The sequence below is a fragment of the Salvelinus alpinus genome, chromosome 5 (genome assembly GCF_045679555.1).
Source record: "Salvelinus alpinus chromosome 5, SLU_Salpinus.1, whole genome shotgun sequence".
NCBI classification, from domain to species: domain Eukaryota; kingdom Metazoa; phylum Chordata; class Actinopteri; order Salmoniformes; family Salmonidae; genus Salvelinus; species Salvelinus alpinus.
In genome coordinates, this window is record NC_092090.1 from 92,223,157 (window position 1) to 92,238,512 (window position 15,356).

Here is a 15,356-nt window from a genome sequence, read left to right on the forward strand (position 1 = left end):
TAGGAAACTCTGACATTTCCGACTCGCTAAATGGTTGTAGTTATACACGTGCCACATTCAATCAGTTACCAAGTCTGACATTTTCGAATTTCCTAGTTCCAACTACCGTATGAACGCATCGTTTGATTGATCGGTTGAGGGATTCATAATCAGCTGGATATTGGGCGGATAGCCGGATATCAGACGGATATTGGGAGGTCGTTATTTGCAGATGATGGGGCCTTATGGAAGAGAGGAAGAAATGTGCCATACATAGTCAGGAAGGTACAGAAAGCAATTGATGAGGTAGAGCGGTGGGCATTAACGTGGGGATTCAGGTTCTCTGTAGAGAAAACTCAGACAGTGTTCTTGACCAGGAGGAAGGTGGGAGATGAGGTATGCTTGAGGTTATATGGGAGAAACTTGGAGAGGGTGGGTGCCTTCGGGTTCCTTGGGGTATACTTTGACACTAGACTGACCTGGGCAGAACACATTGAGAGAGTGGTGGGAAAGTGTAAGAAGGTACTAAATGTGATGCGCTGTTTGACAGGGATGGAGTGGGGGGCTGGGCGTGCCTCATTGAAGACCATATACAGTGGGGAGAACAAGTATTTGATACACTGCCGATTTTGCAGGTTTTCCTACTTACAAAGCATGTAGAGGTCTGTAATTTTTATCATAGGTACACTTCAACTGTGAGAGACGGAATCTAAAACAAAAATCCCGAAAATCACATTGTATGATTTTTAAGTAATTAATTAGCATTTTATTGCAAGACATAAGTATTTGATACATCAGAAAAGCAGAACTTAATATTTGGTACTGAATCCTTTGTTTGCAATTACAGAGATCATACGTTTCCTGTAGTTCTTGACCAGGTTTGCACACACTGCAGCAGGGATTTTGGCCCACTCCTCCATACAGACCTTCTCCAGATCCTTCAGGTTTCGGGGCTGTCGCTGGGCAATACGGACTTTCAGCTCCCTCCAAAGATTTTCTATTGGGTTCAGGTCTGGAGACTGGCTAGGCCACTCCAGGACCTTGAGATGCTTCTTACGGAGCCACTCCTTAGTTGCCATGGCTGTGTGCTTCGTGTCGTTGTCATGCTGGAAGACCCAGCCACGACCCATCTTCAATGCTCTTACTGAGGGAAGGAGGTTGTTGGCCAAGATCTCGCGATACATGGCCAAATCCATCCTCCCCTCAATACGGTGCAGTCGTCCTGTCCCCTTTGCAGAAAAGCATCCCCAAAGAATGATGTTTCCACCTCCATGCTTCACGGTTGGGATGGTGTTCTTGGGGTTGTACTCATACTTCTTCTTCCTCCAAACACGGTGAGTGGAGTTAGACCAAAAAGCTCTATTTTTGTCTCATCAGACCACATGACCTTCTCCCATTCCTCCTCTGGATCATCCAGATGGTCATTGGCAAACTTCAGACAGGCCTGGACATGCACTGGCTTAAGCAGGGGGACCTTGCGTGCGCTGCAGGATTTTAATCCATGACGGCGTAGTGTGTTACTAATGGTTTTCTTTGAGACTGTGGTCCCAGCTCTCTTCAGGTCATTGACCAGGTCCTGCCGTGTAGTTCTGGGCTGATCCCTCACCTTCCTCATGATCATTGATGCCCCACGAGGTGAAATCTTGCATGGAGCCCCAGACCGAGGGTGATTGACCGTCATCTTGAACTTCTTCCATTTTCTAATAATTGCGCCAACAGTTGTTTCCTTCTCACCAAGCTGCTTGCCTATTGTCCTGTAGCCCATCCCAGCCTTGTGCAGGTCTACAATTTTATCCCTGATGTCCTTACACAGCTCTCTGGTCTTGGCCATTGTGGAGAGGTTGGAATCTGTTTGATTGAGTGTGTGGACAGGTGTCTTTTATACAGGTAACGAGTTCAAACAGGTGCAGTTAATACAGGTAATGAGTGGAGAACAGGAGGGCTTCTTAAAGAAAAACTAACAAGTCTGTGAGAGCCGGAATTCTTACTGGTTGGTAGGTGATCAAATACTTATGTCATGCAATAAAATGCAAATTAATTATTTAAAAATCATACAATGTGATTTTCTGGATTTTTGTTTTAGATTCCGTCTCTCACAGTTGAAGTGTACCTATGATAAAAATTACAGACCTCTACATGCTTTGTAAGTAGGAAAACCTGCAAAATCGGCAGTGTATCAAATACTTGTTCTCCCCACTGTATGTTGTATAGATCCGATCTGTAATAGTCTATGGAAGTATAGCGTATGGTTTGGCTAGATGTCATACAGGGACAAGGACTCAGAATATGCAGTGGGGCGTTTCAGACGTCCCCAGTGGCTGCACTACAGGTGGAGATGGGGGAAATGCCATTGCAGATTAGGAGACAGCAGCTGGCAATGAATTATTGGGTCAACCTACAGGGACATGGGGTATCTCATCCTGCGAAAGGGATTTTACAGGCATGCTGGGAACATGAGCGAAGACAGAACACAAGCTTTGGGTGGGTGGGTAATACCCAGGCGAAGGAGATGGGAATGTATGGAAGGGAGTTTAGCCCAACGGTAGCTATTCCTGTAACTCCACAATGGCTACTCCCACCTCCAGTAGTAGATCTAGAAGTATTGGAGAGACTACAGAAAGATAGGGAGGGTGTTGATCCATCTGATTTGTTTAAGAGATGTCTGGATACTGTGTATCAGGATTTTGTGGCCATATACACAGATGGTTCAAAAGATCCAAGGACAGGACGTACTGGGTCAGCATTGTAGTGCAGGAATGTGGAGTGAAAGTCAGGAATCGTATTACAGATCATCTGGCTGTATATTCGGCAGAGATGATGGCCATGCTGTTGGCCTTGCAGTGGGTGGAGGAAGTTAAGCCAGAAAGAGTAGTTATTTTCTCTGATTCATGTGCAGTGTTAAGGAGTCTTCAGTCCTTTAGCTCACGTAGCAGACAAGACCCGCTTTATGAGGTGCTACAAACCCATGGCAGAAGTAAACAAATGGGTATACAGATAATATTTACATGGGTCCCAGCTCATGTGGGAGTGGAGGGGAACGAGTCAGTTGATGTACTGGCTAAACAAGCACTAAGTAGTGGGGATGTTGATGTGGTACTTTCAATGAGCAAGGCAGAGGCAAAAAGCCTGATATGGACAGTGATGGTGGACAAATGGCAGGAGCATTGGAATAGAGATAAAATAAAATAAATTCACCTTTATTTAACCAGGTAGGCCAGTTGAGAACAAGTTCTCATTTACAACTGCGACCTGGCCAAGATAAAGCAAAGCAGTGCGACAAAAAACAACAACACAGAGTTACACGTGGGATAAACAAAAGTACAGTCAATAACACAATAGAAAAATCTATATACAGTGTGTGCAAATGGAGTAAGGAGGTAAGGCAATAAATTGGCCATGGTAGCGAAGTAATTACAATTTAGCAAATTAACACTGGAGTGATAGATGTGCAGATGATGATGTGCAAGTATAAATACTGGTGTGCAAAAGAGCAACAACAAAAAGTAAATAAAAACAATATGGGGATGAGGTAGGTAGTTGGATGGGCTATTTACAGATGGGCTGTGTACAGCTGCAGCGATCGGTAAGCTGCTCAGATAGCTGATGTTTAAAGTTAGTGAGGGCGATATAAGTCTCCAACTTCAGCGATTTTTGCAATTCATTCCAGTCATTTGCAGAAAAGAACTGGAAGGAAAGGCGGCCAAAGAGGTGTTGGCTTTGGGGATGACCAGTGAGATATACCTGCTGGAACGCGTGCTACGGGTGTGTGTTGTTATGGTGAACCAGTGAACTGAGATAAGGCGTAGCTTTATCTAGCAAAGACTTATAGATGACCTGGAGCCAGTGGGTCTGGCGACGAATATGTAGCGAGGGCCAGCCGACGAGGGCATACAGGTCGCAGTGGTGGGTGGTATATGGGGCTTTGGTGACAAAACGGATGGCACTGTGATAGACTGCATCCAGTTTGCTGAGTAGAGTGTTGGAGGCTTTTGTAAATGACATCCCTGATGTCGAGAATCAGTAGGATAGTCAGTTTTACGAGGGTTTGTTTGGCAGCGTGAGTGAAGTAGGCTTTGTTGCAAAATAGGAAGCCGATTCTAGATTTAATTTTGGATTGGAGATGCTTAATATGAGTCTGGAAGGAGAGTTTACAGTCTAACCAGACACCTAGGTATTTGTAGTTGTCCACATATTCTAAGTCAGAACCATCCAGAGTAGTGATGATAGTTGGGCGGGCGGGTGCGGGCAACGATCGGTTGAAGAGCATGCATTTAGTTTTACATTTACATTTAAGTCATTTAGCAGACGCTCTTATCCAGAGCGACTTACAAATTGGAAAGTTCATACATATTCATCCTGGTCCCCCCGTGGGGAATGAACCCACAACCCTGGCGTTGCAAGCGCCATGCTCTACCAACTGAGCCACACAGGACCACGTTTTACTTGCGTTTAAGAGCAGTTGGAGGCCACGGAAGGAGAGTTGTATGGCATTGAAGCTCGTTTGGAGGTTTGTTAACACAGTGTCCAAAGAAGGGCCAGATGTATACAGAATGGTGTCATCTGCGTAGAGGTGGATCAAGGAATCACCCGCAGCAAGAGCGACATCGTTGATAAATACAGAGAAAAGAGTCGGCCCGAGAATTGAACCCTGTGGTACCCCCAAAGAGACTGCCAGAGGTCCGGACAACAGGCCCTCTGATTTGACACACAGAACTCTATCTGAGAAGTAGTTGGTGAACCAGGCGAGGCAGTCATTTGAGAAACCAAGGCTGTTGAGTCTGCCAATAAGAATGCAGTGATTGACAGAGTGGAAAGCCTTGGCCAGGTCGATGAAGACGGCTGCACAGTACTGTCTTTTATCGATGGCGGTTATGATATCATTTAGTACCTTGAGCGTGGCGGAGGTGCACCCGTGACCAGCTCGGAAACCGGATTGCACAGAGGAGAAGGTACGGTAGGATTCGAAATGGTTAGAGATACCAAGGGCAGGTATTTATTTCAAGTGCAGAGGAAAGTTGGGGAGGAGAGAACGGCAGGAAGGGACAGAAGAGAGAAGGCTATATTTACAAGATTAAGGGTGGGACACAGCCATTTGAATAAGACCTTACAATGTGATAGGAAAGCATCCAACAGGAAAATGTAAGTATTGCCAGGAAACCGAGACAGTGGAGCATGTATTGATACAGTGGGGACATTATTGGAGGGAAAGAGAAAGGATGAGATCTAGTATGAGGGAGAAGGGGTTATGGGAAATTAGTTTAAGGAGTATATTGAGTAGAACGTCATTAGATATAGTCTCAAAAATGTTGTTATCTTTTTAAGATCAACGCGGCTGGCAGGGAGGATTTAGTTTCTCCCTGTCTCGGCCCACACTCCAGTACAGTAGGTGGCGGTAATGCACCATAACGTTGGATGCCAACCGTCGATAAACCCCACTAAAGAAGAGGAAGATCGGCTGAGGGACGAGCGTCGCGGAGGAGTGACGTTAATGCTACGTCTCTTAGTAGCTACTTGTTTCCGGGTGAGGGATTTGAGGTGAGTGGTGTTGGACGAAACACAATATTTAACTAAAATAGTATGCTATTAAATGACTCCTTAAAATATTAGAACAATACGCATTAACACATTTTGTAATTGGTAATTGTAAACCTACTTAATTTTGCGAACTACATTTCTAATAGAAGTGGATAGCTAGTTAATCGGCCTTGTCAGCTAGCTACATTAGCATAGCAAGTTAGCTAGCTAACGTTAGTTGTGAATTCCGGGTTTGTTTTGCCATTCTATTTCTGTTATTTTATTTGTTATTTGTAGTTTGTCAATGTGTGCGTTTTTCTTAGATTCTGTAGATATCTGTTTGATTATCTGGAAATGTTCTGTGTTTGCAGGTCCACAACGATATAAAATTAACAGTATCGCCAATCTTCCATCAGCCAAGATGTGCAGTTATCACGGTACAATCAGACTGTTTGTGCAGGTGCTTTGGGCTCACCTGCTCTGTGGATGGGCGTTTGGCTCTGAGCTTACATTTGAGCTTCCGGATAACGCAAAACAGTGTTTCTATGAAGATATTACCGTTGGTACCAAGTGTACACTTGAGTTCCAGGTAAATTAATTGAGGCCCTCGCATTATGACATGGAGTTATGGGAATTAATATTGATAATAATTCCACTACTATGGGACCAAGTTGTATATTGAAATGGATAGGCTGTATTTTAAACGACACATTTTCTGTCCAGGTTGTCACTGGTGGGCATTATGATGTTGACTGTCGTCTGGAGGATGCAGATGGTACTGTTCTTTACAAAGAAATGAAGAAGCAGTACGACAGCTTTACATTCACGGCTGCCAAGAATGGAACATACAAGTTCTGCTTCAGCAATGAGTTTTCCACCTTCACGCACAAGACCGTCTACTTCGATTTCCAAGTTGGAGAGGATCCTCCACTTTTCCCCAATGAGAACAGGGTCACTGCTTTGACCCAGGTAGGTCTGTTAAAATGACTATTGTTGAGAGATGCTCTTCTATGTGATATTGAATATGGCAGTTCAATAACAATTAAAACAATTGGTTAAATCTCTACAACAGTATGAAATGTATTTGGATTTCAGTGGGCCCCATTAGGTGAAGATGTCATGTGGGAATAGTGTGCATTGACAAAAAAATGTTGGTTATTTGCAGTGCTTGTATGTCAAAACATGTAAGGATCTTTAAACTCTAAATACCTCTGTTTCAGATGGAGTCTGCCTGCGTGTCCATTCATGAGGCCCTGAAATCGGTCATTGACTATCAGACACATTTCCGTCTGCGGGAGGGTCAGGGACGCAGCCGTGCTGAGGACCTCAACACAAGAGTGGCTTTCTGGTCCATTGGAGAGGCCTTCATTTTGCTGGTGGTCAGCATCAGCCAGGTAGTTTTGCTGAGGAGCTTCTTCTCTGACAGGAAGACCACCACGACGCGAGTTGGATCCTAACGTCCCACAGCATCTCATCCCAGTCACCACCTCCACTACAACAACAACAACGGTTCATGGCAGATTTTAGTTTTTTAGATGCCATTCACAGAATTAAAATTTTTAAGATGCGTTCAGGTTTGAAGTTACTTTTAACAAACCCAGTGGATTTTCTAAATGAAATCTAGCAAATATTGGAAATGTAACAACGTATTTATTATGTGGGTGCATATTGTCTTTTTTTTTTACAAAACTGTTTTCCTGAATGTATGAACATACTGGTGGCCTGTATTGCAGTTCTAATTTGAGACCTACTTGATACAATTCTGCAACTATAATTTAATGTATTTGCACACAGTTCTCACTTCCTCCTTAGTAATGGCTCAATTCAAACTTTGTTTTGATATTAATGAAAATAACTGATCAACTGAGTAGACAATTGGTAAGCATGTTCTTTGTTTTTAATTTGAGATTCCACTCGTCAACATAGCTTGTGGCCAGCAGAGGTTGTGTTTTGGGTGGATGAGCTTTGACTTGGTGCATTTTCAGGAGTTCAACCAATCTCTTTATTGTAACTGGTGTTTTGTTCTTGGTGTAAATGGTAAAACAGATAAATATGAAGCTGATGTAAGCACATGATTTAATTTCTTTTATGTTAGGCATTTCTTTAATGGTGTGGTCTTTTTCAGTGTGGTCTTTTTAACATTTTGGTTTGTATACTGTTCATGATTATTTCTGAACAGTCGTCACTGTGCTGCCACTCCTTATTTGAATAGCTGAATAAACATTTTCTGGTAAACCCATTTTTCTGACCTATAATCAATTGATTTGGTTTGAACTATTGAAGTACAGCGTCTATATCCAGGACTTGGATGTATATTGCGCTGTAGAATAGTTCACTAACATTTGTCCAGAGAGCTCTTTCTTTAGAGAGTATCAAGAATAGCTGATACATTAAAATCCACTCATTGCTCAGGTCTCTGATGATCAAGTATTGTTTTTTTCCTCTACAAAGGAGGTGGGTCATGTATACCTGTAAACATCACAAATGGTGTGGTTGTAACACAAAAAATTGTGGGGTGATAGTTGACAAATTAGTTATGCTTTAAAAAAATATTTATCTAACTAGGCAAGCCAGTTAAGAAGAATTTCTTATTTACAAAGACTGCCTACCCCGGCCAAACGTGACACTGGGCCAATTGTGCGCCACCCTACGGGACTCCCAATCACAGCTGGTTGTGATGCAGCCTGGAATCGAACCAAGGTCTGCAGTGACGCCTCTAGCAGTGCCTTAGACCGCTGCGCCACTCGGGAGCCCTGCCTAGTGTTCTTTAGAAGAACTGCAGAAAGCATTCAACTATATATGAAATTGATCTTGATTATATACACTTGGTGCTTGCTGATCTAATATGATCATAGAAAAAACTACATGATACTCTGTACTTAGTTCACGAAACCTCCAGGAGGTGGCAGTAGCATAGAATGGAAAAAAAAGACATGCAATTCAATCTCGCCACCTGGAAGGACATATGTCATTATTCGTTTAATACAGTTTTATTCACAGATTACAACTTTATTCATACAAACTACAAAATCGAATTGAAATCTTGCTCAACCACCTAATAATAAAACATGTATGAGGAAGTCTGACCCTTTAACTGGGTCGTCACAAGTTACCACAGTCACAAAGTCATAATTATGGCTAAACCCCGCCTATTTCTACAATTAATTTTAAAATCACATTTTAAACATAACGTTAACCCTTACCTTAACCGAACGGCTAACCTTATGACTAACCCTAACTTTAAATTAAGATAAAAAAACATGACTTTTTTTTCGTTATATACAATTTGGACTTTGTGGCTGTGGTAACTTCTGACAATCCGCTAACCGCTGTTGCGCGAATACCCACTCTGTGATTGGATGTTTTCCTTGTCAATAAATTGGGAGTTACAAAGAAACCGCATTGTTTTCGATTTGACTTGAAGTGTATTCTGGGTATTGAGTCGTGATAAATGATGTGGTGGGTGGACAAATCTGCCCCCTCAAGAACACTGTAGAAACATGACCATAGTAGATTTTCTTGTGTTATTTCAAATGAAAAACATTTAACGTTCGGGCAAGATTTATGACTCTACCATCTAGTCAACATCGAAGAAAAAGAAAACGCATTTCAACCGACTTCGGCTGCTGGACAACGTTGACTAGCTTAGCTTCACATACAGGAAATACTTGGGGGTGGATGTTGGCGTTCTCTGGGCCTCGCCGTAGTTATTGGTATTTTAACTGGATAGCTACAACCTCTACCTATGTCTACTTACACATGGTTCTGTCTGAAAATGACATACATAATTAAGTCTATTCATAAAAAACCGCTTGATGGAATAGAAAAGGACGTCGGACGGCGTAACGTTGGACACTCGGAAGAGTAACTAGCTAGATTGCAGCTGTTCTCAATATTGTTGTTGGTGAGCAGTACAATACAATAGTTAGCCAGCCAATTGAGGAAGTGATATGTCCGTCGCTAACAAGCCCGTGTTAACTTTGAATTGAAGAGGGGAAAACCGGACGAGCCAATGTTAACAAATACGGTTATCAACTAGTTGCCTGATTTCTACCCATTTCGCTCATTTAGCTAGCTAACTCAACATATTACAACATATTCAAAACTAGCTAGCACCACAAACAAAGGCTTCTGCTCAACACCTGCCACGGACTTTTATCTCGTCGACGCTCCTGTCTTTTTAATCAACTGTGTATCCGGTGAAGGAAGCTGAACCAATGGATTTACAAACGGCTGTTTTCAATGCAGCCAGAGATGGCAAGCTACGGTTGCTTCAGAAACTTTTGGAGAACAAAATTGGCCACGAGGTTACCAAATTAATGGCAGAGAAAACAAACGGGGCGACCCCTTTGCTTATGGCTGCCAGATACGGACACCTGGATTTAGTGGAGTATCTAATGGAGTGTTGCTCCGCACCCGTTGAGATTGGGGGGTCAGTGAATTTTGATGGTGAGACTATCGAGGGTGCCCCCCCTTTATGGGCTGCCTCAGCAGCAGGACACCTGAAAGTCGTGCAGTCTTTACTTGGCCACGGTGCTTCTGTGAACAATACAACACTCACCAATTCCACCCCCCTGAGAGCAGCCTGCTTCGATGGACATCTGGACATTGTGAAATACCTGGTGGAGCACAAGGCAGACCTGGAGGTGGCAAACAGACACGGTCACACATGCCTCATGATTTCGTGTTACAAAGGACACAAGGAAATTGCCCAGTACCTCTTGGAGAAAGGTGCTGACGTTAACAGGAAAAGTGTTAAAGGTGAGTACATTCAGACGTGTTAATTTTCCTGTGTTGTATATCCTAAACAATGAGATTAGGCCTAGTAGCTGGCAGGTGTATTACTCTGTGGTTGTCTTCATAAAATCAAGCAATTGAAACATTTACAGTAATTTGTAGATCAGATTGGTCTTGATACAATTTCATTGTCTCAAGGTAAATCCTTATCACATTTGTCATGAATCTTGCTCTGGAGGCAGAACTGTGCGATTTCCGCTAGATTGGCTTGCTGCAAAGTCAAAATTGGCTATATCGAGAGAAAAAAGTCAGGATAGGCATTAGTGTTAACGGTGTGATTAGACTTAGTTTTAAAATCTGATTTTAATACTTAGTGCAGGGCTTGGTATTAACTTTTTTTTTTTTGCCACTTGTGTATTCGACAAGTAGGACAGATGTTTTTCTACTTGTCCTAAAGCTCAAGTCACTTGTCCCCCTGTATTGACAATGGGAGGCTACTGGTCTCTGATCACATGTATTATATATCTTGCTGTTGTTGCCTTGAGCAAGGCACTTCAAGTAAAATACAGCACTGATAGGCTACTGTATAACACATGTTCGGTCAACCCTTCATCTGGAGAGCTACTGTGAGTGCAGGCTTTTGATCCAACCCTGCTCAAACACACCAGAGTCAGCTTATCAAGGTCCTGTTGACCAGTTTATTATTATTTATTAACAATGTGTTTGAGCAGGGCAGGAATAAAAGCCTCTACACCCAGGACCTCTCCAGGAGGAGGGTTGGCCACCCTGCAACATTACAATTACAACCAAATACTTTTTGTTTTAAAATAATTCCCTCATTCAATGAACCGGGGATCAAATGGCTAAGCTGGGCGAGTTAGCCAACTAAGACGTTTATCTATTTGTAAGATTAAAATATTCAGTGTTCAGGGGAGTTCTTGACAGCATAGGAGTTACTTGTCCATTAAACCATTCTAAGAATTTTTTTTTTTTTTTTTTTTTACTTTGTCAGAATTGCATGGCCAGTATTGAATAGAGGAGAGTCCTAGCAAATGTTTAGCGCTTGAGATGGTTTTACAACTGGAGCATGCAGCATTGGTTTCATCAACTGTGCATCCGTATCAACTGCGTGTCGGCCATTTGTGGTTATACATGAGTGCCGATGGAAAGTTATTTTAGGACATCGGACAAGACGTTGACATTAATGCAGGCTACTATTTCACTAGCGAGAACCAGCCAAAATACAATCTGTTTTGAATTGTCTATGTAGTTATAGTATGTTGTATGTAATTAATTTGACTTGTTGCCCTAATGTCTCTCTGATCCAATTCTCATCTGAATAGCTTGCCTAGTTGTTTGATATTGTGTTTTTAAAAAATTTTAAATAATTTTTACTTGTCCATTCAGACAACTGAAATCTATATTCTGCTTGTCCAACAATTGTATTTACTTGTGAAGAGAAAGTGGACAAATGACCTCCATGGAGTTTTGCCATGGAACCTGCTAAATCCTCACATTTGGACATCTAATCAGGTCACCTAACAAGCTGGTTTAATTTGTATTTAAACCAATTAGGGGAATGGAACCCACCCAGGCTTTTTCTAAATGTAAGCCTTGCAATCGCCCACTCACAAGATCTATTCGGATCAATGAGATTTGCACCCCCTTGGCATAACGCTTAGATTGGCAAATTGTGGACATCACTCTCCTAGTGAGAAAGGGCTACAGGCAAACGTGACAAACCCATTTAGTTGAAATGTAGAGAATTGAACATTTTGATCAACTTTCTGTCTCTTCACTTCATTTTCTACTTTTCAAATAACTTGCATATATATTGCTCTTTATTACTAGAATGTCTGCCAAAAATGACTTCCATTTTGCGAAACACATGAATTTGTTTTTCTTTCTTCACAGGTAACACGGCATTACATGACTGTGCTGAATCCGGCAGCTTGGAGATAATGAAGATGCTGCTAAAATATGGTGCCACCATGGAGAGGGATGGTTATGGAATGACCCCACTACTGTCCGCTAGTGTGACGGGCCACACTAACATTGTTGACTATTTGACTCAACACCAGCAAACACGCCAATTGGAGAGAATAAACGCCTTGGAACTGCTTGGTGCCACTTTTGTGGATAAAAAGCGTGATCTTCTTGGGGCATTAAAGTACTGGAAGAGGGCCATGGACCTGAGATACAGGGACGGCAACAATGTTCTCCACAAAGCAGACCCAAAGCACTTGATCATGGCCTATGACCATGCCAGGGAGGTAAGTAATGAGGAGGAGCTAGACAGCTTGATCTCTGAACCAGATGAGATGAGGATGCAGGCCTTGCTCATTAGAGAGCGCATCCTAGGCCCCTCCCACCCCGACACCTCTTACTACATCCGCTACCGGGGCGCTGTATATGCCGACTCTGGGAACTTTGAGCGCTGTATCAATCTGTGGAAGTACGCCCTGGATATGCAGCAGAGCAACCTGGACCCCCTCAGCCCCATGACAGCCAGCAGCCTGCTGTCCTTCGCTGAGCTCTTCTCCTTCATGCTCCAGGACCGTGCCAAAGGCCTGCTGGGCACCTCAGTCTCCTTCGATGACCTCATGGGCATCCTCAGTAAGAGCGTGCTGGAGATTGAGCGGGCGGTGAAACAGAACCTGCCTGACCCGGCTCAGCTCAGCAAGGCCCTCTCCATCATCCTGCATCTCATCTGCCTGCTGGAGAAGGTCCCCTGCACCGTGGAGCAGGACCACTTGAAGAAGGAGACCATCTACAGGTTCCTCAAGCTGCAGCCCTGTGGGAAGAATGGCTACAGCCCACTCCACCTGGCCGTGGACAGGAACACCACCTGCGTGGGGCGCTACCCTGTCTGTAAGTTCCCCTCTTTCTACGTCACCTCTATCCTACTGGAGTGTGGGGCGGACGTTAACTTCCGCGACGAGGACAACAACAGCCCCTTGCATGTGGCTGCCTCCAACAACCACCCGGACATCATGAACCTGCTGATCGCCTGCGGCACGCACTTTGACAGCACCAACTCCCTGAAGCAGATGGCCTGCGACCTGCTGGACGAGAAGGAGATGGCCAAGAACCTGATCCAACCCATCAACCACACCACCCTGCAGTGTCTGTCTGCGCGGGCCATTATCAAACACAGCCTTTCCTACAGAGGCAACATCCCAGAGAAGCTGGAGGCCTTTGTGCTTCTCCACAGATAATGACTATTAAAGACGTGTGAGTGGAGCGCGATCCTGCTCTTTTGATTGTATTGAAGTCGAGGATGAACATCGCGTGAACAACTTCGCTTTCCCCCCCTACAAAGCCAGAGTTAAAGCTCTGTGGAAAATCAATGGGGATTTTTGTAATATGGGCATGCACAATATTTTGAACCGAGCTGGAGTTTTGCTTTCTAATATCTACATATTCCATGCTATTTATTAAGATATCATTGAGAGATTTCTCTGTGACCCCTCCACTTTGTGTTTCTCTATTTGCAAAGATGCAGGAATATGTTGAGTCATTTTTACATCACCATGGTTCCAATTCTGACCTTTTCTTTAACTAATTGGTCTTTTGATCAATCAGATCAGCTCTGAAAAAGATCTGATGCGATTGATCAAAAGACCAATTAGTGGACAAAAATGTCAGAATTGGGTTGCCTGTGTAAATGCAGCCAATGTTGCCAATATATGGACCCTCTACATTTCATTGTATGTTCTTTATGCTCTCATTCAATGGTAATGTTTTCAGGGTTTTGGGTCTGTGGAGTTGAGTAATGGACTAATTTCTCGATCAAAACCATAAAGATGCTTCATGAAGTGGTCATGTTTGCAAATACCATAAGTGCTTTATTCCTCCTATGCACAGGCTATGATATGCGACTGTTCTGTGCGGTGTCTTGCATTTTTTTGTGGTAACTCCCTTGTTCCTTCATCTTTCCCTAATTTGTTACACTAAGCAGAGGGATGTGATGTGACAATTGCTGAATGCTGTTAGTGGTGGGGGTTGGGTGATTTCATGTGCTAACTGTTAAAGGTTATTAAGTGCTGAAGTTGAGTAGGAATGTATGCAACCCTCATGCTTTATATCATTGACCTTTGAACCTGATTCTTCTATGGTGATCTGAGCACTAAAGCAACATGGTTAGTTGGAAACTAATATGACTGTGCATGTAGTTAGAATTCACAGGAAACCCCTCGACATCTGAGTTTTGAATGGCATATCATTCAATTATTGCATAAACGCTTTAGAGCTCTGACGAACCCAAACGTATAACCTTTATATTCATCCAATTGCATTATAATTGGAAAGAGGGAAGGCCTTGTACAGTCTGTCTGAGCTTTGTGAAGTAACCTTGCACATTAGCTTTATTCATGTGGTTTAAAAAAAGGGCTTAACTTCATATTTTTAGGAATCGATTTCGCTAAGTACTGAACCCTACAAAGGAACCATACCAGGGAACTTGCTTTAATTCTGCACTTTATTACAGACTGTAAGATTCCAATGACAAAATTCCAATGATCAATTTCATGTCTTAAGAACTAATTTGACAATAAACCCATGTTGAACTTGTCCTCTTTTTCCCAGTGTTTTCATTCAGTCCCAAGTAGCTATGCAGCAGGATTACATTTGTCTCTGTAGTGACTCTCCCGCGCACACCTATTTCCCACACGCATTGTTACTGGATGTTCTTTTCTTGATGAGTCATGGGCCGAGGAATGCCTGTAGCCATTAGGGTGGATCCTCTTGATCGATCACAGTAGGCCTGTCTAGTTGGCCATGGTGCTTGAACAAAGACTTATGTTATTGATGTTTCTCTATTGTAGAAAAACATTGGTCAAGACCAACTTTTTAGATTCTTTGTCGTAATATCTTTTCTCAACTCATTAGCCTACCTCTTGGCTGGAATGTTCACATGTCAGTCAACTAAAACGAGGGTACAGTATGGTTGAGCATGTTCAGACTTGCTGTAGTCTGTCAAGCATGAGTAAATTGTGTCGTTTTTTTTCTACTGAGAATTCGCCTAGTTTTATGGCCACTCGATAGGTTACACATTTTAGGGTGTATTTTCAATTACAATTTTGTGTTTTTTCTTCACCCCTAAAAGGACTTTGCACCCCCATTGA

General features: G+C 42.9%; 2 protein-coding genes across 3 annotated transcripts; both read left to right on the forward strand.

The window, feature by feature from the left end:
* The first annotated feature begins 5,353 nt into the window (after nt 1-5,353).
* On the forward strand, nt 5,354-7,732 carry LOC139577226 (transmembrane emp24 domain-containing protein 7-like). Of its 2 annotated transcripts, none has more exons than XM_071404184.1 (4): nt 5,354-5,514; nt 5,865-6,082; nt 6,217-6,462; nt 6,714-7,732. In XM_071404184.1, exons 2-4 carry the CDS (start codon nt 5,915-5,917, stop codon nt 6,948-6,950), a joined length of 651 nt encoding a protein of 216 aa, XP_071260285.1. In that variant the 5' UTR covers nt 5,354-5,514; nt 5,865-5,914; the 3' UTR covers nt 6,951-7,732. The 2 variants fall into 2 exon arrangements, with proteins under 2 accessions (XP_071260285.1, XP_071260286.1); XM_071404185.1 differs by having other exon boundaries at nt 5,505-5,616.
* Nucleotides 7,733-8,898: 1,166 nt separating this feature from the next.
* LOC139577225 (protein fem-1 homolog C-like) lies at nt 8,899-14,803 on the forward strand. The gene is made up of 2 exons (XM_071404183.1): nt 8,899-10,254; nt 12,145-14,803. Exons 1-2 carry the CDS (start codon nt 9,711-9,713, stop codon nt 13,446-13,448), a joined length of 1,848 nt encoding a protein of 615 aa, XP_071260284.1. The 5' UTR covers nt 8,899-9,710; the 3' UTR covers nt 13,449-14,803.
* The last annotated feature ends 553 nt before the right edge of the window (nt 14,804-15,356 follow it).

Bases quoted from the DNA above. Each gene is read 5' to 3' on its own strand.
- LOC139577226 (XM_071404184.1), top strand. From the start codon at position 5,915: ATGTGCAGTTATCACGGTACAATCAGACTGTTTGTGCAGGTGCTTTGG. The intron at 6,083-6,216 runs GTAAATTAATTG...TTTTCTGTCCAG, and splicing joins AGTGTACACTTGAGTTCCAG to GTTGTCACTGGTGGGCATTA. The intron at 6,463-6,713 runs GTAGGTCTGTTA...CCTCTGTTTCAG, and splicing joins GGGTCACTGCTTTGACCCAG to ATGGAGTCTGCCTGCGTGTC.
- LOC139577225 (XM_071404183.1), top strand. From the start codon at position 9,711: ATGGATTTACAAACGGCTGTTTTCAATGCAGCCAGAGATGGCAAGCTA. The intron at 10,255-12,144 runs GTGAGTACATTC...CTTTCTTCACAG, and splicing joins TAACAGGAAAAGTGTTAAAG to GTAACACGGCATTACATGAC.